Source organism: Prinia subflava, chromosome 3, assembly GCF_021018805.1.
Source record: "Prinia subflava isolate CZ2003 ecotype Zambia chromosome 3, Cam_Psub_1.2, whole genome shotgun sequence".
Classification (NCBI taxonomy): domain Eukaryota; kingdom Metazoa; phylum Chordata; class Aves; order Passeriformes; family Cisticolidae; genus Prinia; species Prinia subflava.
The window spans coordinates 40979343-41004735 of NC_086249.1; the positions used below are offsets into that span (position 1 = coordinate 40979343).

At 38.3% G+C, this 25393-nt stretch overlaps 1 protein-coding gene across 3 annotated transcripts in view; it reads right to left on the reverse strand.

The window, feature by feature from the left end:
* DCLK1 (doublecortin like kinase 1) overlaps positions 1–25393 on the reverse strand; it is a 232596-nt gene that overhangs the window by 17152 nt on the left and 190051 nt on the right. For all 3 annotated transcript variants that reach the window (XM_063394799.1, XM_063394800.1, XM_063394801.1), the window contains 8 exons: positions 23493–23550; positions 22653–22772; positions 17345–17491; positions 12143–12276; positions 11357–11434; positions 10627–10723; positions 8789–8869; positions 2227–2340 (listed from right to left, as the gene is read on the reverse strand). In XM_063394799.1, coding sequence (XP_063250869.1) covers positions 2227–2340; positions 8789–8869; positions 10627–10723; positions 11357–11434; positions 12143–12276; positions 17345–17491; positions 22653–22772; positions 23493–23550 — 829 coding nt within the window. The remainder of the gene's footprint in view (positions 1–2226; positions 2341–8788; positions 8870–10626; positions 10724–11356; positions 11435–12142; positions 12277–17344; positions 17492–22652; positions 22773–23492; positions 23551–25393) is intronic.

The window sequence follows — 25393 nt, forward strand, 5'->3', positions numbered from 1 at the left end:
CTAAATCTACAGCGGTCTTTGTTAATAGGATTTAATTTTAGCTTATTTGAGATTTCACAATTAAAGGGAGATTTCCAAACATAAAAACCTGATGACATGCATGTCAAATGTAAATTAAATAGACTTCCAAAGGCAGAAACAACATTTAAAGGCGTTGTTTTGCTTTTGGCTTTTTTTTACATACTAAATTATTTTTGTAGAAAACAAAACTAATTTATTCATAAAATGGAAATTATCTAGCATTCTGAAACATTATCAAAATACTAAAGAAGTCTATACTTCCCCATCTCTTCCCATAATCAAACCACTTTCTGAATTATGTGAAAGTATTCTAAACATATCTACTTTATAGGCCAAGTTGCAGGATGAATAGTGTCAGGATATGAAGTCTGCCCACAGAGATGATCATTAAAAATAATCTGTTAAATTTCCAAACACTAAAAGATAAATAAAATCCATTAAAAATATAATTAATCATACACAGTTTTTCCTGATGTTTTGCAGTGGACAGATTGACTACAGTGCCTTTTTCATTACTCAGGTGTTAAACTGCTGCAAACAATTCCTTAGCAAAGCAGCTGGGGCGAATAAAAAAAAAGAGAAGGACAGGGAAATTAAAAACATAAAGGAGGCAAGGGATGGATGAGGACAGAGGCATCAGTTCTTGCTTTTAAGCTTTGAAGTAATTAGCATGGAGGATCTGAGCAGTAATTCCCATGGACAAGCGTGCTGGCAGTCCATTCAATAGGAACACGGTTTCAGCTAGTCGATAAAGAACATACCTGCAGTTCAGATGAGCAATGGGTATGTGATGTTTTAGTTGTGGGAGAGTTGCTGCAGTATAATTGCTTAAAAATGAAAATAAATAAATGCTGACTATGTTAGCTGATGACTGAGAAAATCTAGGAAAAGCATGAGGAACAACTTGCTTCCATGTTGAGGACATTCAGGGTAGGAAAGAGTAAAGAAAAAATAGGAGAGGCACAGCTTGAAATTTTAAGTACTTATACCAAGTAATTTTGAGAGAGTATCCATTTTGCTGCACAAGCACTTCACACATGTGAGCCAGATTGCATGTGCTGAGCTGAATTTACTTCATGCTGATTTAACTCAACACTGGAGGGGCTGAGCTGAGAAACATGAAAGTGGAAACAGTACAAGAAAGTGTACATGTGCAGTCACACCACCTGCAATTTATGGAGGCTGGGAATGAACACTGAGTAATCTGATATGGGAATGGTTACGTTTAACATGTCACATTTTTAGTGACTCTTTGGAGTGTTCACATTACTATGAGTAATAAAGGAAAGCTTACAAACACAAGCAGATGTATCAAAAATGTGAAGGATGTGCATGTTATTATTCAATGGCATTAGTATGAATAATCTCTTCATATGCTGACTATATCCTGTGTCCATGTACATGTCATACACACGTTCCTCTGTGAGGAAAAAATACAGTCGTATGTGGTGTATGCTCCACTGAGGATGCCATTGAAACCTCCAATGGTTGGTTGAAACCTCAAAAAAAGCTTGGTCAAAATTTTGGCCAAGCTTTGTCTTAGACACTCCGACACGTTCAAACCTAGAATGGCTCCATGGGCTTGCAACATGACAGAAGGCAGCCAGAAGTTCCATGAAGTCTTTACCCCACTGAACACTTCTGCTGACAGGGAAGCAGGCTGTGTGTGGCACTACAATAAAATGCTGCTGCACAGACAAATCTGAAGTGGCTAGACTCATATTAACCATGAAGGCAGCAGTGAGGCATCATAGCCGTCTTTCATGCCTTCAAAGAGGAGAGGCTTAGGCTGCCATACAGATTTGCAGTTAAATTTTGAAGCCATTTCCATTCTAAAGTGGTGCTGTTTTGCTACAGTCTCTGTGTGGCCTAAATCCATACAATGAGTCTGCTGCCATGTAAAATGTCGTGATCCCACAGTTCAAATTGTTGAATTTATATTGGAGTTAAAGATCAGTCCACTGATCTTCTGATAAAATGTGGAACTGTGTACTGTGTGTACAGTTGGGGCTGTTAAATAACAATGTGACTCACAAGGAGAATCAAAAGAGAAGCCGTGCAGGATACCAGTCTAACTATGCTTATATTCATTAAATGCTACAATTGTCTAAAAATTAACCCTCTCTAGATTTTTTTGGTGTCCTAAACACATAACTGTCTGGTGGGCACACAGATCTGTTTCATCTGTGTATTTCAGATGCTTACTGCTATGACAGAAACTCCAGCTGCCGTGCTGTTCGGCTTAGGGCCTGTGTTGAAATGCTTCTTTATCTTCCCAGCTACAGAGAGCTGATGTTCATTCTCTGGAAGGCCATCATCCTGCAGATAAATAAAGCAAATTAAAACTTCAGAGAGGAAAGACGAAAAAAGAAGGAATTTGGAGGTGATTCTGATAGGTCCCATCAATACAGAAAAGTTTACAAAATGTTTGTATTAAAATAAGGGTCAATCATTGTCTCCATCAATATATTTAAGGTACTTACAAGATGAACAAATCTACCAGTCCAAGCAGTCTCTCTCTTCTTCTTCTCTCAATATTTTCTTCTCACATTTTAGGTAATGTTCATTAATAATAATTGTTAAACATTTCATTTTTCTTTCTACCATATCTTAATTACCACCACACAGTTATTCTTATGCCCATTAATACTTCAAAGCCTGAGGATTTCAGATGTGCTTAAGATTCTGTTTACTCATCATATAAATTTAATGATAATGACCTCAAAAGTAAAAAGTATCCAAGACATTACAAACACAACAGGCTGGGCTGGGACGTTCCTCCTTCCAGCTGAGACGTCTCACTTTGCAGAGCAAACCTGGATACCTGCACCTAGGCATCCCTCATGATGAGGAGAAACCCCAGCAAAAAGAAGGGAGTTTGTGGTTTTGCACAAGTCCACAGACTGAATTCAAACCCAGAATAGGAGGAGTTTTTTTTAGAAATTGTAGAAAAGATCCTTATGCCTGAAAAACATGCAAAAAGCCACTGCTCAGTGAGACTCCCCCACTAGCAGAACAGGCAGGATTTCAGACAACAAATATGAAGAATAGGTGGAATAGGAAACAAAATGTAGAACAGGCAAAATATACAGGGTATCAGGTCCCTGGCCACATGCCATAGTAATCCCTAACTGGTGCTGCATGCTGTGTATAGGTATAAACAGCTGAAATAATTCTTAAATTCCACTAAGGCAAAATCCTAGCAGAATAAAGGCAAACAAGACAAGATCAGAATAGTGAGACATGACTGACACTTTCTTTGTATTTCTCAGACATTATGAGTGCCCTTAAAGAGTTACAGAGCTGCTGCAGTAAATCACGAGTTCAGTGAGCACATGGGAATTTTAGGGAGGTTGGTAGGGTTTGTTATTTATTTAGCTTGGGGAGTTTGTGTTTAGAGATCCCTTACTCACCCCTTAACAAAATGTCTCAGCTGGCAAAATATGGTCAAGTGCACACAGCTGCAAAACACAAAACAAAACAATACAACCCAGTAGCTGATTATTGTCTAGCACTGGGGAGTCCTGACTCAGTGGTAGATGACCCCTAAAAATAACCTGCTCCCCCTTGACCTTGCCTTTCCCAGAAGAAAGCTTGTCTGCAAAGTGAACTCCTCTTCACAAGAGGAGGGAAGAAAAATAAAATCATTCTCTTGGCTTTCTTGACATGAAAGTCTGCCAAGAATTCATGTCATCTTGTCAAAAGACTAAATTACAGAGAAGACAATAGTTACCAAGACTGTGGTCATTTTTATTGGTGAAGCACCACACCCACAGTTCCAGTGGAAACACGCCACAGACACACAGTTCGGGCTCCAGCTTTTAGATGAAATACCTTCCAGCTCAACTTCAGATGGAGCACAGGCATATATCAGAATTCCTCTATTGTTACTAGCTTTTTATTACTACTGTTGGTGTCACCTGATGTTTAATAATTCTTTTTTATTCAAACATGTTTTATAAACAAATCAATATATATTAAACTGACTCCTGGAACTACTTCAGTCGACAATAAAATAGATGGCAATTGAGGGTGAGAGATGACAGCCATTTAACTAAATACAAAACAAGCTGCTCTGCAGTTTTCAAAGGCAAGAAGTGAAAAAAACAGCCATCGAATATCAAACTGATCACAATCAGCAGGTTAAGTTGTAGAATTGGAGAACAGTGTAAATACTGCTGACAAGAATTTTATTGGTGAAACTGGAGGGATGTCAAACCCTTAAGAGGTCAGCTGTTCCTTTCTCCTATTTTAAGTCTTTGTTCTTGGCAGTGGATTTGGCAGGATCACAGAATTTCATGTCAGCTTTGGCATTAATCACAAGATTTTTTTTAAAGGTGACCAGTGATTTTTGCTGCTCCATCTGGGAACTTTAAAGAGTCATGAGCTTCAGAAGATGTTGACTGCTAGTAGTCTGAAAGAAGAGCTCTCCTGTGCACACTTCAGAAGCTGAGCAGTCAAAAGAGTTTGAAAACTCTGGCCCAGAATTTCGTTTTTCACAGGGACAATATAAACTCCGTGGAAGGTTAACACATTTTTGTTTTTTGTTTTGGGGTGTTTTGGTCTTGTTGTGGTTTTTTTGGGGTTTTGTTTGTTTGTTTGTTTTTAATCAGCCTCTACAAAATACCTTTCATGGTCTATTTGCAAGAATTCAAAAAAAAAAAAAAAATAGGTACAAGTTCTTGGAGTAATCCCAGTAATTGATAAACACTGGTTTCATATTTCACTGTTCTCTGTGGCAGGAGACATTGCCACTCAAAGTTAAAAGAAGTGTTATAAAAATGTAATGATGTTCAGGATTCCCAGACTCCTACTGCCCTGAAGCACTTAGATCCATTTCACAAGAGCTTTACTTTCCAGGTCTAAAAGCATCAGATGAATAGATCATTATACAAGTAACAGCAGGAAATTAGAGTAAATAGAAGCACTGGAAAAGCTTTTGGACACTGTTTCCTTTAAGGACTCTAAGGAAGTTTTTTTTGTGCAGTGTCCTAGGTTGTAACCAAAAGCAGTGCAGCTGCAAAATAAGGAATGTCTTTTAAAATTAATTTTCTTACAAATATTTAGCTTATTGCCTGGTTATTCATTTCTTTTGCACATAAATTTCCAAGGCAGGCATAGTGAGGGAAAAATATAAAAGCTCCAGGTTCTCTAATTCTTTTTAGGCTGGTCTGTGTCATCTTCCTCCTCCAGCAACAAAACACATTTTATATTGATTATTTTAACATAGAAGGATTTACAAAATGCAAGCCATCCCTTTCAGCATTCACTGCTCAGTGATGTATTAGGAAACATTTACTACTTATACAAAAAAGAATGAGTTTGTCCTGTAGCTTGTTTCAGGTTATCAATAACAGTAAAGTTTAAAATGCCAGACCTCAAGCTTCCTGCCTCTTATATAATTCTTTGGCTTTGCAAAAAAAATTGACCAGGTAAAGTAAAAGTTTGGGGTCCCTGTAGGGGAAGTATAAACTGATGGATTTGTTTCCAGGTCTAAGGGTACTGCATAGGAGAGATGACTCCAAATAAACTAAATGGAGGGGGCAAAGAAGTGCTGCTGAATTGCATTTAGAATTCAAGATCTCCATCTGTGGCAGTGGCATGTAGCCAACATCTTTTCAGGTTTTGTTTTTTTGAATTGAAAACAGCTGGGATATTATTCACATCGAAACTGCTTTACTGATCTGACTCTGACCATAACAAGTTTTGCAGTTTCCAAGAGGATTCCAGATATTTTTATAGCAAAATTTTAAACTGAAATGAGGGTTTGCTCCTACTGAAACTGTCAAGGCACATTCCAGGAATCTCAGCAATTTACCAAGTAATCACATAGTAAGCAGCCATAAAGTAGAATGGTTATTTACAATCTACAAAATGGTTTTATACAGTGTAAGCAGTTACAACACTTCTATCAAAGGTTTGATCAAAGAGAGAAAACGTTTCTTAAAATTGTCAAAGAAAACACATGCCTGCTTTTCAAGCCAGCTGTTCTATCTAGTATTTTAGCTGCAGATTTAACACTCTAGGAAGAGGTTCAAAACTGAAATAAGGGAAGTGGTGTTGTGAGCTCTACCCCAGCTGAAACTAATAGAGAAAGTAAACTCCAGCATTTGACACCATGGAAAAGTATTTAAGCAGGTTACCTGTGAAAATGGAGTGTAGGTGAAAATTCCATGTGCCACATCTTCTCAGAAAGACAGTATACACTTAACTGCTCAGGTAATTACAACACATAGATTGCAGAGCTTTCCCTTTTGTAAACAAGGATGAGTCATTAATGCCCTGTCCTGAAGCTGGGAAAACAAGGTCCAGGGAGGCTGTGTGACAGACTTGCAGCTGATCCAGCAAGTGATGGCAGAGGGATCTGTAGCTGGATCTGACACTGTACACTCTGCCTGTGTGCATCAACGAGCTGTCCCTGCTAGCTTATCTACTGATAGTGCCCAGACACACTTCAGGCAAGTGCCCTTTCTCATGGAATCACTCAAGCACCTGTTTCAACTCAGCCTTGTTCTTATTTATTCCGATGTGAACTAGGATTGTAGTGTTATCTAGTTAATTTGATGCCCAGTATTAAGTGCTTCCATGTGTGATGCCTTGACATGGGAGCAATGTTTGGAATGTGTTAAAGCACTTTCCTGAACTGGTTCCAGTGGTTCCAGTTCTTTTTTCCTCCCAGAAAAAATATATGGAAGACATAAGAGAATTCAAAAGCAATTTTGATCTGCATTATGAGCTATCTTTAGTGCAATGATGAAGACAAAATACTGATTTGTTTCAGTTGTTAAAAGCAGAAAAAAAGGAATTACAGAATTGTCATGGAATATTTGCTTCACTTACTTATAGACAGAACTGCTATAGGTTTTGATTGCAGAGAATTATTACCTGCATAAAACTACAAGTGCAGCAGAGCTAAACCAAAGATGAATTGATCACTGCATGTTGTTTCTAACAGTGCATCACAGTCACTCTTTAGGAAGTACTATATTTAATAGAAGCAAGTAGATCTTGGAACTTCCCCGGGTATATCCTCTAGTTCATGCCAACCAAGTACTTAAGAACCTTGTGAGCCAGGAGTTCTACCCAGACCACTACATTTAATAAGCATCAGTGGGATCATCTTCCAAAAATGCATTAAACTCTTTTTTGAGTCCATTTATACCAGTTCTCTTCACACCTTCTGGCAAAAGGTTCCCCAAGTTAACTTATTGCACAGAAATTCAGGGATTTGCTAAGGTGTTTCAGTAACCAGAGCTCAGGTTTATAGCAGAGCTCTGGAGTGTTAAGCCTTTAGCCCCCAGCCCCTCTCCCCTGCTCTCCTCACCAGCAGGTACTATTGAGGGCAGGGAAGCAGATCCTCGTGTCACTTGCACACCACCACCACCAGGTTACTGACAAAGAGCTGCACATCTTCTTTTTTATACATCACACTAAAATGGCTTTCTAAAACATATCTAAAACACAATTTAAAAAAAAAAGTATCTGAAGTATCTGAGGGTAGCATTAACATTTCAAATATATTTTTCAGAAAAAATGGAAGATTAGTGACCACTTCCTTCAGTGGTGTAAGCAAGTGATCAGTAATCTCAGCAGCAGTGTGCAGGCTGACACTGTGGGTGACATGGCCTCTCTGTGGCTTCTGATCAGACACTTCCATCCCTTGCTCTTCAGCACTCCAGAAATCTCCACACGTCCTCCTCCCATGGAGATGAGAGACCCCTCAATCCCCATAAGGCATTATAAACTGTGACAGAATACTATGTCCAAGGACAGCCTCTGGCACCATGGAAAATTAATATTTCAGCTGCTCAAATGTCATCTTCAAAATGAAAAGATTTTTATCAGACATTGTCCTGGATCCTTGCACTCTTCATACACCATAGAAGGGCTCTGCATGTTAATAGCATTTACAATTACAAAAAGTGGTTTGGGTAATAAGGGAGCCCTCCAAGTTTAAAGCATGTACTTGGTAAATAATTAACTGATCCCTACTACTCTGACTCTATGGAGGACACTTTCATAAAAAAACTAATATCTGAGGTCTGAGGTGACTGTATATTTGAATTTTTGTAATAGATTTTTAGTGAGAAAGGAGTTTTGGATACAGCAGCTTAGGGACCAAAGAGTATTCCAGGGAGGACTGCACACTTAAACTTGCAACAAACAAAACAAAGTATTATTTATTCTTCCTTTATTTTTTCACTGTTCATGCCAATTGCACTTCTTTTCTCAGTTGTCCCTGCTGAATTGGAATATACATTGTCCCAAATTTTTATTTCTTGTCATCCAAATATTTTAAAACATGTTAAACAGTCTGGAATAATTAACAAATCTTAAACACCATCAGAAGCTAAATATGATTCTAAATGTTTCCCTGTTCCCTTCTGGATCAAGCAGGCTTAACAGTATGGACTGTATTTCAGTAACTCTTAATCATGACTGTGAGGTTTTTGAGTCCACCTGATCTCAGGAGAACAAAATGCGTCACTGAACCTGCAAGCTGAGTGTTAGAGATATACATTTACCAAATAGGATTGAGATTTGTTGGAAGTCCATTTCAGAGAAAATGTAGCTGAGCGCACACAAAATAGTGACAACTCCAAGGTACACAATACACTAAATCAGCCTGTAACCCAGCTTATTTCCACTCAGATCTGTGACATCTTTAGAACGTGCTGGCTTCCGAAAGGGCATAGCAACGGCTTGACAGAAAAGGGCTCAAAGGTGCCAAATTGCATGAAGCATCTACAAGTGTGAAAATACTTACATTAACCCATGGATGCTCAAGAACTTGCAAGGCTGAGAATCGCAGATCTACATCTACTTGAAGCATCATTGTGATAAGTTCCTGAGAAATTGAATACAGGGTCAACTTTAAAGAACACTTTTAAAGGACAAATCAATATTTCATTCACTTAAGAACTCTTTAACTCATTTTGTAAGAGTTCTCAAAGAGAGAGAGAACTACCGACTGCAGAAATGTACTAAGATTATTCAAAAAATAGAAAAACTATGAACTGATGAACTCTCAGCTGAACGGACAGTACCTTGAAAAGCTAGAAGATAGTTCTGAGTTACAGCTCTGAAGCCACTGTTTAAGAGAAAAGCACTTAATACATAATGTGCATAACAGATGGTCCCATGAAATTAGGTTAAGCTTTCCACTAAGAAAAAGACAATTCCTCTGGAGGGAAAAAAAAGCCAGCAAATATAGTTTTACTTTGGACTTTTGTATAAATGACATAGAAGACATTAAAAAAATAAACAAACACCCAACCCTACACCCATTAATTTTCATCCTGTGATTTTCTCTGCAATTACCTAGATTATTCTATTCACAGAGTGGAGTGCATGGAAACAGGATGGCAATAAGACAGGAAATAAAGGTGCATCACCAAAGACCAAAGCTAGTGATTCTTAGTTACAAGAATAACTTAAATGGATAGACTAAGGCTTCAAGCCAGAAATTTTAGACAGAACTATTTGGTAGAAGGAGTTTCACAGGAAAGTCCACTGCCAAAGGACTTGCAGGGTTCCCACTAACGATGCTATGAAATAATGCGTGCTACAACACAATGCTTTGGTTTAGAGGACTTCCAACTGCATGACTGCATCTCATTCATTAACCTCATTAGTTAGCAGGCTAAAATGCTAGTCCTGATCACCCTCCACATACCTGTAAAAGCAGGATTTAACTCTCCAAAGAATGGAGATTCAGAGTTACTCTCGTTACCTACATCCACCTCCAAATTTCACTTTTCCCTCGTGATTAATCAAACACTGTCACACTGAAGGAAACAGGAAGACAGTTTTTCATAGATTTGTCTTATAGACTAGAGAAGTAAACTGACTGAAAGTAAGCACTTATCTACAGAATGATCATATGATTTTTTTTTACATACACATATGTATTATGTCTCTGTTCATATATATTTATGCATATGACTGTAGTGAATGCCAGATCCCTAGAAAATCTTTGAGTTAAACTGTTGCTCCAGTGCATTCGTGAGTTAAAAAGTATAATGCAAGTATAATGAACTCTGTCAAGGTTTGTATCTGCAAATAATTATATCTGCCTTAGCACACCAAAGACTGCAGGTCAAGAGCTGTGACCAGAACAAGTCTGTATTTCATACCACTCTGCAACTATAAGGCAATGAGACGCCTGGTTCTTTGACAGAAAGAAACAACAGACCTAACATTTAATGGGGTTAATAAGGGAAATCAGCCTCCCCATAATATTATTAGGTAATGTTCAAAGGCTTCAGGTTGGTACCTGGTCCGCCTCGTAACCACAGCCCAAGGGAGCTTTCGAGCTACGAAGTGAATTACTTTAATTTTTTCTTAATTAATAAGAGTTGCTAGTGTCTCTGTTGTGTGAGAAATCACAGAGGTATATGATGTCCATTTCAGAATGGGGTCCATTTCAGAACTTGGAGTCTGAGACAGTAGCCAAACAAAACATAATTGGTGATCCAGAGGAATTTATAGGTGAGCAGGACATGTATGAGACATGTCAAATACAACACTGTGAAAGGACAGCATGCATTAGGTACTCCCCCTGGAAATATTGTAGAAGAAAATACCATCTACTATAAAACCCACCTTTGCAGAGTCAGAAATGTTGTCCCAATATGGAGATGGAAAATCCATCTGTCCCATCAAAATCTGATCAAAAAGCACTTCTTGGTCATCTCCACTTCTGTAAAGTAAAAAACCAAAGAAAACCAACAACAAAACCCAAAGAGGAATTATTTTCAGATGTGGTTTCAATGGACTTATTAAAATTGCTTTTAATTGCTCGTGCCTTAGTATGCTTTCAGAAGCTGTTGATTGCCCCAAACATGCAGCTATGGGTGTTAATGGTGAGGTCATAAAACACAATGCATTTGGTACACTCTTTCTGCTTGTCTTTAGGATTGTCCACAACTTTGCAATTCCTTTCAGGGGATAAAATATCTGACATGTCCTTATTAACTGGCTTACATGTAAGTTACCTTTTACCAACCACAAAACATGTTGCATTTTGTCCATGAAAGAAGATGGTTATATCAAAGTGTATTTAAAACTTCAGGCAAAGGCACGCAGAACCTGTAATGAAGGCTTTTGTTTTGCAATGCAATGAAGTTAAAACTATGATAAACAAACACGAGACAGAGATTTTACTATAAAATCACAGACATTTATGTGGCTTGTGTAGAACACTATGCAGAGCACAGAAAAAAAACCCCCTATGAGCAGAGAACTTCTACCAGAGGGAATCTCTGTGCTTAATGTGAAAGGAGCGGAGGGACCGATTCACATAACAAGGATGGTTGAATAGCTCAGTCCATACCCACGGAACGGAGGAAAACCACAGAGCAGAATGTAAGTAATCACACCCGCTGCCCAGATGTCCACCTTCAAGCCATATCTAGAAGTGTAAGAGACATGGTTAGAGACATCCGATCCTTACAGACTACAGTGCAAGAACAGAGGAAACATGTTCAGAATCATTAATAATTTCTTATAAACTCCCATCTGAACTTTGTCTACCTACCAATCCTCATTCTGCTATGAAATATTTTATTTACATCTTAAAATTACATTAGGTCAGAATGTGTGAGTGCACAGAAGACACTGGGCTGTATTCTTCAGTTAGTTAACTAATTCAAGTTGAGGTAATTTGAGTTAGTGATGCCTGTCAACATGAAGTCTGCAAAGGTGACTGCTCAAGCCAGCAGGCATTTACTTACTCTGTGGAACGGATCGGAAGAGGACAGTGTGTGATAATGAAGTAGAATTAAGTTAAAGGTAGTTAGCAGTCTCTAGAGAACAGAATTACTTCCACTGTATCTGCAAATGACTAGTTAGTAACTCAGTGTTAAGCTGAAAAGTTTGAGGCCGAGAACTGTCAGAGGTTGACCAATACACCTCCAAAACTGGCCTGGTCTGAACTGATTTGGGTAAGATAGCCTCCAGAGGTCCCTTCCATGTGAATTTTTCTACAAGGCATGATTCTTTATCACAGCAAATCAAAGGCAGCATAAAAATCTCAGTTGCAAGAACTCCAGCCTGGCACGATGGCAAGAATGTGCTCCGCTAGGTACACATCAATGTATCACCACTACAAGTGATTTACCCAGTTTCAGCGATGATTTCTGGAGCTACATATGTTGGGGTCCCACAGACTGTATATAGAGGTCCATCCACAATTGTTGCTAGGCCAAAGTCTCCCAGCTTCAGGGACTTGCTTCCATCTTGGTGTTCATAAACCTAAATCAGGAGGAAAATTGAAAGCTTTACCACAAAACTATCAAGGTAACTACTATAATCGCTTGCTAGCTGCCTGAAATGTTCCTTCTCACTAACAGTGGTTTTTCTCCTCACCTTTAACATATTTCTCTGCATACTTTGAAAATTCACAGACAATTTGGACAACTTCCCTCGCATACAGTCAGGATGTTTGGGAAAGACTTATCTTGCTACCTGTCCAACAAAAGGTGTACCACTTGCTAGGTGCTAAAGCCCAGAAGCAAATGTGTGACCTTCCAACAGTGCCTTTCCTTCATCAACTGTCAACTGAATTCACAGTGTAGGGGGGTTGGGTTCATTTATTTTACTTGCAGAGAGCTTAAAGGTTTGCACAGGAACTTCAGCTACTAAGATAATACAGAAGTGACTGTACTGAAAGCAGCACCAGGCTCTTCTCTGTGTGCTGAAGCCACGAGACACAAACCTGGCTGGAGTATTTCACCTAGAAATCCTGTGCTCTCCTTGGATGACTCTTACACACCAATGAGTGTGTTACTGGCACGGTAGCGTCACGACCAACGGGACATAAGCAGTTAGGGCTGCAAACGGGTGAAAATCCTGTCTTAAAACCTGGTCTTCACAACAGCAACATGATCCTTCGTGGGGGTTTATGGGTGCAAAGGGAGATTTAGATGAAGTCACATAAAAAAAAAAACAAAAGCTAGAAACATCAGTAAAAAATACATAATTTTAAAAGCTGGCTCAGAGCACAAGAATGGCCCCAAACCTGCAAACACTGAAAACTAATGTCCTAGAGTGACTTTATGATGCTGTATTTTATACCCCAGCATCTGCTTATGCCAGATATTGAGTTCTGTGCCTTTAAGAGTAGATCCAATAAAAAAAGTTTAAAATAAAAAATACAAAAATGTATCTTAATTGAACACTAGACTGTAAATCTATCTTTAATTGAGGTGCTAGCTTGAGTTCTTGCTTCCCATTTTGGAATGTTTTCTACAACAGCACCTTAAAAAGTTGAAACAGTCTACAGGAGACCTTCTTATAATATATATGCATCACTTTATTATTTTGCAAGCCAAACCAAAGCTCTGTGTAGTCTGGACCACCACTAGTAATATCATGTAAACAATTTGCAGCAAAATTGTCCAAAAATATTAGGTGTCATACTTCCTGATAAAAACCAAAAAATAATCCTTTATATACATATCTTGACCAGCTACTCCTACATCCAAAATCACATTTATCTACAGCTGTTTTAAGGAGAAAATCCTAGCTTTTTTTCTTATAAAAATACAATAAATTCTACATGAGACTTCTGAAGAGTTCACTCGGAGCAAAAATAAATTCCTGAAGTCTCTCACCACAGTTTCCTTCAGATCTGCTATAGCTCATAATAATTAGTTATATTATACAGCCCCCATCCCCCACGTTCTTGTTTGTTAATGTTAGTCCTGTCTAGAGAGAAAACCCCTCTCTGTCCTGAATCCCTGCTTACCAGGTGATACAGCCACAAGCAGACATTCAGAATACACAAAATTCTTCTCCTCTCCTTATGTTACTTTTAAGAATTCAACTGGATCTTTAAGAGGACCAGCAATTTATAATGGATTCACATTTCTCTTCTACTAAGCCAGAAAAAAGTTATGTTTATAGAAAAGCACTGGGAAAAAAAAAAAGCAATTATGGTTTTATTCAAAACACAGATTGTTAAATACATCTGGTTCCTGAAACTAAAGAAAGTGCTCTCTGAAATGGCAGTAATAAATCTATTTCAACAACAGTTTTAATTAAAATCTAGAGACAAGCACTTTAAATATTCACTTGCTGAAATATGTAAAGTGTGCACTTAGACATCAAGAGCTGAATCTGGCCTAATTAGTATTTCATATTCTATTTCACGCAGTTATCTTTTACATACCCCTCTCTGAGCTGTGCTAACCTAGCAAACATTTTTGATTTCCTTCTTTCAATGGACCACACCTTGTGTGACTCATCCATACTAGAAATTAACTACAGAAGGGGTTTGTTTGGCAATATTTACCAATGCAGAAGGTTTGGTACAGTATATTTTTTAGTATTCTCTCTCATCTGTTTCAAGGAATTACTTTCCTTAGAAAACTACTTCAGTTGACTTGTAAAAATTAAGAAAGTAACTTTTCCTCACCCTCTTATAACTCCATATGAAAAAGAGCCCATTGTGAAGCTGTGGTATGTTACTTGCCAGTCAAAGAATGTGGCTGATGTTATTCAGAGTAAATGCTATATACGTTCCTGCATTTAAATACTGAAGGGCAATTAAAGAAATGGGGATTAGTGCAAATTGCCCACTACGTAGTGCTTTCACTGTTTTAACTAAGCTATAAAACTGTGTAATTGTACTACCCTAATTGAATGCAGCCACACATAATTGTATGCCACCATATGTATTCTATTAGTATAAAGACTGTCAGTATTTTCTAAGCTGCTCTTGTGATCAGTGCAGATGGCAACAGTCAGAGAAGTTGTTCTCTAGGGTTTATTATATGGCTATAAAGACATCCCATGACTTGACAAAATAAACGTTCTAAATAGCAACAATTATGAAAAATGTTCCAATTAAAACATGGAAGACTCCCTAGAGAATAAAAAAACAAAGATGCTAAAACATCACAGGTATTCAGCACATCCTAAACTCTTGGACAGTTGACCACTATGTGGACTTCATGCCTTGAGGATACTATGGAATATTTAAGCAGTTAAAAAATAATGAGTGCTGCACACAGGACAGGTTCACACACAAAAAGGTTTATTAGCAGGATCTAGAGCTGGTCTCACACATCAGCTCAAAGCCTGAAAGTTACTTTTGGGAAGAAGGAAAAATGAAAAAAGACAAAGGAGGAGGTGAAAGGAAAGGCTCCACCAGGGGCTAGTAAGAGATGAAATAAAGCAGCTCCAGGTGAACATCCTCTTCTCACCTCCTTCTCCAGAGCAGCATGTTCCCCTTTACTCCCCATGTTTCTGTGTAGCAACTCTACAGCCTTGCTCATCCTCCCTGTTGTCTTTTTCCTGCTAATGAGGTTGTTTAGCCTCAGGACATGCTTCTCTAAACCTAAAGTTACAATCCATGAGGAGGGAAAGGGTGAGGGAGAAAGGGCTGGTTCTCCCACCAGTGGCCAGAAGAAGCAGCTATAACAACACAACCACGGTTTGCACGTGCAACACCATGACAGTAGCAGAGGGAAAGCCACAGCAGAAGAACAACAAGGTGAAAATACCGCCAAGACCACTCAGGTGAAGGGGGAAAGAGCTGCAAGGAAAAGGGCAGGCTAGGAAAGGTACGTGAAATGTATTTAGCAAAAGAAATGCTGAGACCCACGTGGCATTTTTCAAGTGTTTTGTAAATGCCATGAAAATAACACTAGCTGCAATTTTGTGACATAAGGAACCACACAACCCATTTGACAGCCAAGATAAAAGCAGAAAGGTTCAGAGACACTGAGGCCAAAGGCAGCCAATGTCAGAACCAGGGTCAGTGTTCAGGTAAGGCTGGTTCCAAAGCACTCTTCTAAAGCAGCACTTGTTTCTTTCAAAAACCTGATAAACCTTAGAGAATTAATGCCATTTGTGAATCAAATGCTGGCTTTTGAGAACTAGGATGCTGCAAGAGGTTAAATACTGCATCCTTACAGCTCAGTCTCAAAATCAATGCACAACTCTGGAAAAGTCACTTAGAAATAATTCAGCTACAACATGAACAATGTGATCATTCCCAGTAGTGGGTAATTACCAGAAAAGCTGAGCAGGCAAATCTAATCCATGCCCTGCTGCCCTCACCTGCTACCCACCTCTTTTCCCCCAGAATTTTAACCCTGACAACAACAGAGTTAAGGCATTTACAGACAAATCAAGACAGCAGCAGAGCAAGACTTGTCCCAGACCAAGACCCTCCTTCACACTCCAGGAACAGCATCAAGGAATCCTGGCATGGGATTGCTACAGAATCTGCATGCAGCCACCAACCAACACCAGCACCAGAAATTAAAATGGAGCAAAGGGGCCAAGAAAGGTGTATCAGTCATTAGTGTCTAGTGAAACTTCCACCCAGTGTGTTTAAAGCAGTTTCTGAAAAATGAGGGCAGGTTACTTCCTCACCCAGAATCTGCCACTAGAGGAACTTCTACTGTAAAACTCCTACTGCCTGGAAGTTTAGTAATATCTGCTGGAGTCAACTTTCCCATAAAACCTCTTCATTGTCAAGCAGGACTAAATGCATTAAGTCATGGCTGAGAGCACACAGCTGAGGGAACTGATATTCTGTGATTCTATGAACATTGTTTTAAAGCTGCAGAATATATGGACAATTGGGACATCTTGACACTGCAACACGTCAGCCAATTTGTGAAAATTCAGAACAGTGAAATAATCAGGAGAAGCTAATTTCTCAGGATAAATAGAACTATGTGGAGGATGCAACTGCTGCATTCAAGTGGGCAAAATTCTCAGAAGAAAGACTAATTGTCAGGGTATGCACTGTCTTCAGTTGATAAGACTCATACAGATGTAGTCAGAAAAACAAAGATTTAGATTGTCTGTTTGTGAAAGTGGCATAATAAAAAGTGTTATAGGATTATCTGGGAGATGCAGTAGGGGAAGAACAATGAAGTCTCTTCCTGTCTCTGCTCTGATTGTGACTTGTTTAGGGCACAGCATTTACACTCACCATACTTGTAAAACTAAATTATTTAGGCAGTGATAGAAGTACAGAATAGTCTGCTGAGAATAGAACACTTGTATTTATGAGAAGCTTGAAATTATCCCACAGTTTACTAGAAGCTTACTTCTAGTGCTCCCAGGAATAACTCAGCTGTTATGTTCCATGGAACAGTCTAGATATACCACCTTATGTTACTGTACTTCCTGTGACAGCTGTTATTCTTAGGAGAGCTTTACAATGCAAAGGTTAAAATGAAAAGATCAGTGACTAAAAAGACTGAAATAAACTTGGCAGGCATGTGGAAGGAGGAAGTGCAGACCTTTTCTCACACAATCCCAAGTTATCAGCAATACTGAAAGATGAATCTTCACTTACCAGTAGATTCTCCGGCTTGATATCCCTGTGGACAATGTTCAGGCTGTGAAGATACTTGATGGCACTGGCCAGATTGTAAAGCATCCCACTTGCATCCCGCTCTGTGTATTTGTTGGTGGAAGTAATAGCATCAAAAAGATCTCCTCCCTGGAGCAAAATTACCATGGGATATGAGCAACACTGCTTGTGAACTGACTGTAAAGCTTAGGGAAGATCAAGGAACATTTTTAGAGAAGGGAGAAGGAGGAGGGGAAGGGAGCAGCACAGTTTCCTCGCAGCTATAAACTGTGGGTACTGTGAGGGCATCCCCACAATGGCAGGTAAACAGATCAGCAACTCAGAACCAGCTGGCATGGCTGAGTTGGTCAGCCAAGAGGCTGAAGCCATTCCCACCCGCTGCTGCTTTTGTAACATGTCCAGCACTTGCCAACTCTGTGTGTTTAGAGCCTGCTACAAATTCCTGGCAAGACTACATACTTGCCTGTAATGATGCCATTTCCCAACCCTTGGCACTCTTTATAATAATCACAAACAGATTGACATCAAACTTTTGCCCAGTGCCTAAATGAACTCCAGAAAGGTGAAGGAACTCTGAGTAAAACTCAGAACTCAAAGTTACATGTCCTCACTGCTATCATATTTTAAAAGTCTGTTTCCATCTCATTAAGCTTTGAAAACTTGGATTCTAGAAACCACTTTCTCTACAAAAGATGTGTGAAGTTTTTGGTAGTGTGATGCCTCTTGCAGTTAATACTGAAGAACTTTACAGCATGTGTGTCAGGCAATCATACTGGGGGACACAGGAGGTTGCTTGTGCCATTTCCATCTCATCATGCTGCCTAATTCAGATAAAAACTGCTGTCAGTGAAAGAAAAACAAGAAAAAAAAAGAGAGAAAGAAGGAAAGAAGAAAAGAAGGAAAACTAACTGGAAGTCCTCAAAGTTGAAATGATCTTCACAAGCATCTGAGGCAGCCACAACTGTATTTCCAGAAGTGAGCTGGCAACTGGGGAGAAAGAACATGGAAGTGGTTGGACAAAGATGGAAAAGTAATTTTAAAGATGATATTAAGAAGGGAGCTTGACAGATTAGAGGAAAAAACAGTTGTTGGGAAGCTGATCTTTTGAGAGATTCTACTCAAAGGTATTGAGCCTTTGGCCAAAATCAAAGCAGTATCACAAAGAAAACAAAATCCAACAAGGGGAAAAAAGAAAAAAAGATAACTCTGCATAAACAATGCAAAAACTCTCTGCTGCAGTCAAAATATCAAGAAAAAAAACCACAGAGGACTGTATTTAAAAGAAAAAGCAGGTGTTTTATGAAGGCAACAGAGGAGTCCCAGCTTTGCCAGTGCTCATAGTTTTACCAACGACTTCAAGATATTTTCTGGGTTTTTTTAAGGCTCAACTCCAGAGTAAACACTTTTTCCACTTTCCAGGGAAAGGAGGAGGGTGGGAAAAGAAAAAAAAAATTTCCATGAACCACAGCTACAGAGAAAAGGGTAGGAAAAGAGGACCACCAAAGACTCAAACCTGATAAAACAGACTTCACTTGTCATAAAAAAACAAACAACTATTAAAATTTTTGCATTGTTGAGGTGCAGCTGAAGTATGCCAGGGCAGGTTTATTCCCATTGTAGATGCAAAAGCCCAGCTCTTTGGAAATTGCTTACAGCCAACCATTGTCAAATCTGGACCACATCAAACTTCTTGCCCTGGCTGGTGACTGTTCAAGACACATCAAGATACATAGTGTCAAGGAAAAAGAAGAACAAAAGGCCAAGCTAAACCAGATAGAGGATTAGAGAGAAAAAGGCCAAATATTTGGCAAAAGTACAATACCATGTACTTCATGGCATTATCTGATCCCTAAGTATTAGATATCAGCATGTGGCAAAGTATGTGAGATAAATAATCTATCTTCCCTAAGCTCCTTCCTGTGAAACCCCTGTACCAGCTGCTTTTTAACATGAGGCAGTGGATTAGACAGATCTTTGGTCTTATCTAATATGTTCCAGATGCTCAGAAGAAGTGTCAATAACATCAGCAAAGCATCTGTCTCCAAACAAAGAAAATAGTCTGAGATATGAGGAGCAAGAACGAAAGAAGCTGAGCCTTAAAAACGGAACAAAAAACTTTGGCTTGAAGTCAGAAGAAAAGGAAAAAAATGTTCATGCACAGGAGAAACATAAACTCAGAAAGAGATAGAGGCTGCAGAGCAATTTAACAGATAGTCAAGCTAATCTGAAGCAGAATAATTTTCTCCATTTAAGCATCTACTGTTGTCAGTAAAGTTTCTTACCAGGTATCCTGCTAAGAAAACAGAGCACATATTTAGTCTGTTGCATTCTCTACAGTTAAAAGAGAGGTGATATCCTGGAAAGAGTTAACAGAGCTGACAGCTATATCAGGCAGAATTGTTTTCAGACTTTCCTCTCCCCAAAGAGCACTTTAACCTGCAAGGTTCTGCTAAGCCGATTCACACAGCAGGTTGCTATCATTTATTCAGGCACCAGGGGTGAGTTCAGGATGACATTTCAGTCTTAAATCCCCTGTTTTGCAGTGAAACAGGACCAGCAACATCTGAATGCAGTTTTTATCATCTGTGCACATTAGGAAGTGTACTTGGAGCTACAGTAACCAATTATTTATTTATTACCTTGTTATGTAAATGATATGATCTCTCTTTTTCTTCTGCAAAAGTGAAATCATATCCTGGAGCAGTAAAGGAAACTCAGCAATAAATCTTTCTTCTTAAATTGGCCAAACCCCTGTTAGGTTTGAATAACAATTTTGTTTCGCTGTGTAAAAAGGCAATGTGCCAGAAGCCAGGTCTTTGCTTCCTTTTACAAGCACCACTTGCAATGTGTTTATATTTGTATTTATGAAGTGCTTTTTCTTACACTTTACAAAGCAATGAATGGCCTATCTGCCATGAGGTGAGGGTGGGATTTGCAGCAGTCACTTATGTCAAACATGTTACTGCCAATTAATGCAGGGTGGTATTAACTGAAACCGGGCTCTACACTATCAAACTTTTTCTCCTTGCTTCTCTTTCCTCTCTGTGAGTTTGATTTAAAGTCAGGTCTTCAAAAGTCAGTCAATAACACATGGTTAATCAATTCTAACAGTGCATGCTATGAAATGGTGTCGGCCATTGGTGAGTTAACAATGTCTTTCCAGAAATGCCTTCCCTAGTACCCAGGGAGTGCAACAAGGCTTTTCTTCCAACTATAAATTAAGGAATAGATGTTTGCTTCAGAGGAGCAAAGTTGACTTCCCCGAATCAGGATATTTCTTCTACATTTCTTCTATTATTCTACATACAATTAAAGACTATTAGAACAGTGTTCTGTAGGATATGAGAAGTACAGAGATTCCTATAGAGCCCTTCCATAACATAGCTAAAAGAATATATGCAGCAATATTAAAGAGTAAAGAAGAAAGAGCAAAAGAAAACAGACTTCTCCAGAAAGTGAATACAATGCATGTTTTTTTTAATATACATCTTTTAGGCTAGTTATTTTCTAAGAGTTTTCTGTCCCCTTCTCTCTCATTTAGCTGAGTAGGACTTCAATTAAAAGTCCATTGGACACTACAGTTTACACATTTTTCAATCATGAATAGCACAGCAGGTTTCACCCATAAAACCAGCTCTGTGCTTACATCTTGGCAGGTTAGACAAGGCACAGCTTTTAGTTCTTAGCACACCTCATGGGGCCAAGATGGATTTGTCAATGCAGGTGTCATGTGATTACAGTGCTGTGCAAGGTGTAGAGGCACCTTTGAACAAGCTCTCGCAGACTGAGGAAAACTGACAGTAGCATGGATCTCATGGAGAGCTCACTCAGAGCAGAATAGAGCGGTAATTATGATTAAAATAGTGTTAGATGGCTAATGGTATCTGATCTCAAGCTGTGCTATTCCACATCGCATGCCTAAGAGAGAGAGAGGGCTGTGATTGTCAAGGGAGTGGGGAAATTATTCTGGGACTGGTTACGCAATGGGATTCATGGCATGAAAGAGTGCCAGTATTTTTCTTTTGTCTTAGAATTTAACTTTTTCATCAGAGAAAATGTGTCAGCTCGTTGCTACCAGCCTCTTCCAGTGAGCTTCCTCAGAGCTTGGAGGTGGTGTACAGTGGGGTTAGGGGGACCATAAACTCCACAGCACTACTCATGTGAAATAGGGCATCCGTCAGGAGCAAACCCACGAGGACAATGTTGCCATCTCATAAGATGTGGGACATGGCCTGAGCTCATAGATAACCAGACTTTCCCAAACTGCCACTGGGAAAGGGAAACTCTGTGGGCATCCACCCATGAGCCACAGAGCTTTCCAGCTTTGGACTGGGAACATGGTTTGGAGCTTCCACAGAGCATGGGGGATAATGGAACAAATAAAAAAAAACTTCTCATTCTACTTGCTCTTGTATTCCAGACCAGAGATTGAGAGGGTATTTAAGAAACACTTGGAGCTGGGACTGCCCTATTTAACATCCCCGTGAGGTGCCTACATTAAGAGCACCCTCTAAACTCCACCTACAACCAGAGCAAAGCAGATTAACAATGCTGTTTGCCAAAAAGCCCTTTCTCTAAGTCACTGTGAAGAAATAAATAGGGTCCAAAATATAAATGACTGTATTCACAAATTTACTTTTTGGAATAGAACCATGCTTTAAATGGCAGGTTTTTTTGTTTGTTTGTTTGTTTGTTTTTTGGTTTTTTTTTTTTTTTTTCCCTTCTTTTTTTTCTTCTTCTTCTTTTTTTTCCCCACTTTTCCCTTCCTTCAGTTTCAATTTAGATTGCTATTGAGGAGGCAAGTTTGACACTGAGCTAATATAAATCAATAGAGAAAACCCACATCTAATAATGTTTAGATTTACCATAAATTAATAAAAACTAATGAAACCCTTTCACCTTTTTGTATTTTGAAGATTGGTATTTATGGCTATTTGGACTGGGTATATTTTCAATTCACCTCAAGGCAGATAATAACTTTTTAACGAGTCTTCTTTTGAGGAAGCAAACAAAACTGGTGGTATACAAAGTACTGTCAACAGAACACTTCCAAGGACGTCAGACAAATATTTGCAATATTCAAAATATTTAAATATTTAAAATATTTAAAAGCTAAAAAAAAAAAATCTGACAGTGGGTTACGCATCTTTCAGTAGGACGCTAGATCACTTTCAGAGACCTCTTTTGTTCTACATTATTCTGTGATCCCATGTTTTTCAGTAAGCCCAAGCAGGAATGGAATTTTTCAATATGACTGATACAATAAGCAGCCTGGCTCTAAAACACTCACCTTTACAAGTTCCATGACAAGGTACAACTCAGTTGGCATGTCCATCTCCTCGATCAGAAGTACAATATTGGGATGCTTGACTCGCCTTAAAATAGATACCTCATTCTGGATCATGTGTTCCTGACACACAAAAAAATCTTCAATGAATATGGGTTAGTGGGAAAAAATTCACAGTGGAAAAAGCAGAGAGAATTTGGAGCTGCATGGATTCTCTGGGGTTTTTGAAAAAACTAACAGATGTTGCCTCCAGCAACAGAGAAGGAACACATCTAGAAACATCAAAGTGGTAACTGAAAGAAGAGAGAGCAGAACACAGAAAAAGAAACTGAGGAAAAGACATGTTTCTGATGCAGAGAAAAATGAAAGCTTTTTAAATTTTCTCTGATGCAGAATTTTAAGAATTAAAAACAATAGGCTCTTCTCACAGAACCTTTTGTTATTGATTTTCAAAGAAAACAGTCACTTGGTGTAAAATTGACATTAATTTAATTAACCTATGCCTTACACACAGTGACCAGTGATGTTATAGTTATTTGTATTATTTTCTGTTTTCTATAACATTTGGAATTATGAAAATTGGAGGACATAATTACATGGGTAAAGAGAAAGGAGTCAAGCACAACCAACAAACTGGAGAATCCTCACACAGGTCTAGGACAGCATGACAGCCTTTTCTCCTGAAAGTCCAAGAGTGTCCAGAGAGTAGGCAAAGACTTCAACCAAAGAGATTCTAAGACTTGTCAGGAAGGACACAAACACCAACAGCTTCTCAAAATGATCTCTTACAAAAATTTTCTTGGAAAAAAGAATCTTTTGGTCTCATATTTATTTTGTACTTACTTTTCCTCTACATTTACTTTTCTTGATTATTTTCAGAGCATACTCTCTACCAGTTGATCTGAGGAAAGAGAAAAAAAATTGTATGTTTAATCACATTGAATATTTTTCTCAGTTGAGTTTATATTTGTTATATGAGCACAATAAGTGTACTGAAGAGTTCTAGTAAAATATTTGGTTTTTTTAAAGAAACAAAGTTTAGATTTGACTATTACTGTGAATTTGAGCCAAAGTTATTAAATATACATGCCTGAGAAAAAGACATAAAACTTTTTATTTTAAAATGAAAGCATTTCAGTGTTTTCAAAACAAAAAAAATTGCTTGACTTTTTCTTTCATTTTGTAATGAGAATTGTTATTACTTTTTCATTTTTATGCAAAAATACCATACAGTGTTCACAGGTCCAAATATTTTCAAAACAAAGAAGTTTTGTTTTCTATTCTACAAAAAATACAACCCAGATATTTTTTAGTCAAAATGAAAAGTCATTTGTTTGCATATCCACAGTCACAACTGCTATGATAAAAAGGTCAGTCCTTGGAAAATTTTTTAATGTATTCAGTAATTATAGGATACTCAGCAGAGTTAAATATGTTGGCTTTTAGGCAGAATGTGAAAGGTTCTGATGACAGTAAGAGAAATTAGTTCAGGATGTGAACACATTTCCTCTTAACTTCTGTGTTGTTTTGAATCCTTATAATATTTATCACTACTACATATACATAGTTATCTATTATCTAGAATGCTAACAGAAAAAATAGCTTGTAGACAAGTTAACAGCATCAACTTCCATTTCTTAATTAAGTTACAAAACCAAAAGATGGCTGTAAGGATGAAAACAAGAAGCTCTACTTACAAGCCCCAGTTTCACTGTAAGATTAAATGGAGAATGGATAATTTGAGAAAAAGATCTTACTGAAATATTTTATTTTGTAATACAAACCTAACCAGGTTACAAATGTCTATTACATTGTTTTTAGGTTAACATTAATTAAAAAAGAAATTTCAAGAATACAGGGTCATTTTTTTCATTCTTCATTTCACAAAACACAGAGTTAAACTGATACATTAAACTGATACAGAGTATGTTCTACAGAGACATTAATGTGTCTGAAAGTGTGCTCAGTCTGTCAAACAGGACATGCAAAGTGAGTAATACACTAAAAGCACTGTATCTGGAAAACAACTGGGCATTTTCATTGCCATATTAAAAGATGGAGAACTCCTCTGGCAATGATGTACCACTAATTTTTAATTTAAGGAAAAATGGGTAAATCAATAAAAAGCAAAAATACCACCAAAATATTCATTCTGTTTACGTTCCCAGACAAAGAGCTAAAACTGTCTCTATCAGGACATCAATTAAAAGAAATCACACAGGATAGGAAGGTTTATGAATTGGGGGAAAAATTAGAGCCTATCTGTTCATGATTTATGCAAATAAAAATTAAAAACTTCTCCTATCTGTACTTCCCCACACAGGAGTTTAATGTTACAGCCCCCCAAAATGGGCTGCACTCCATGTGGGGTGCCCCTTTCCAGTGCTGCTCTTCAGTGGCTACAGTCCAAGCTCTGTGAGGGGACAGGAAGAGATTTGGACACTATTTTTGGGACTAGAAGAAGGAGGTTGAACAAGAAGTAGTAGAAATTAAGATATCTGGGGTTCAAACTCAGAAAAAATACAGCCTCTTTCAATAGCAGTCTCTTTCAAGCTGTTTGGTTGCCCTAGGAATGCTTCCTTTCTGTCATGAGAAAGGAAATTGATGGTTTTTGTTGGCCATGGGAGACGCCATGTACTCCAAGACACTGGGAAATCTGAGCTAGTGAGGAAATGTCAGAATTTGAAAGTATCTGAAAGTTAAAAATGAACACATATAAAAACACCGCAGGACAAATTATGCAT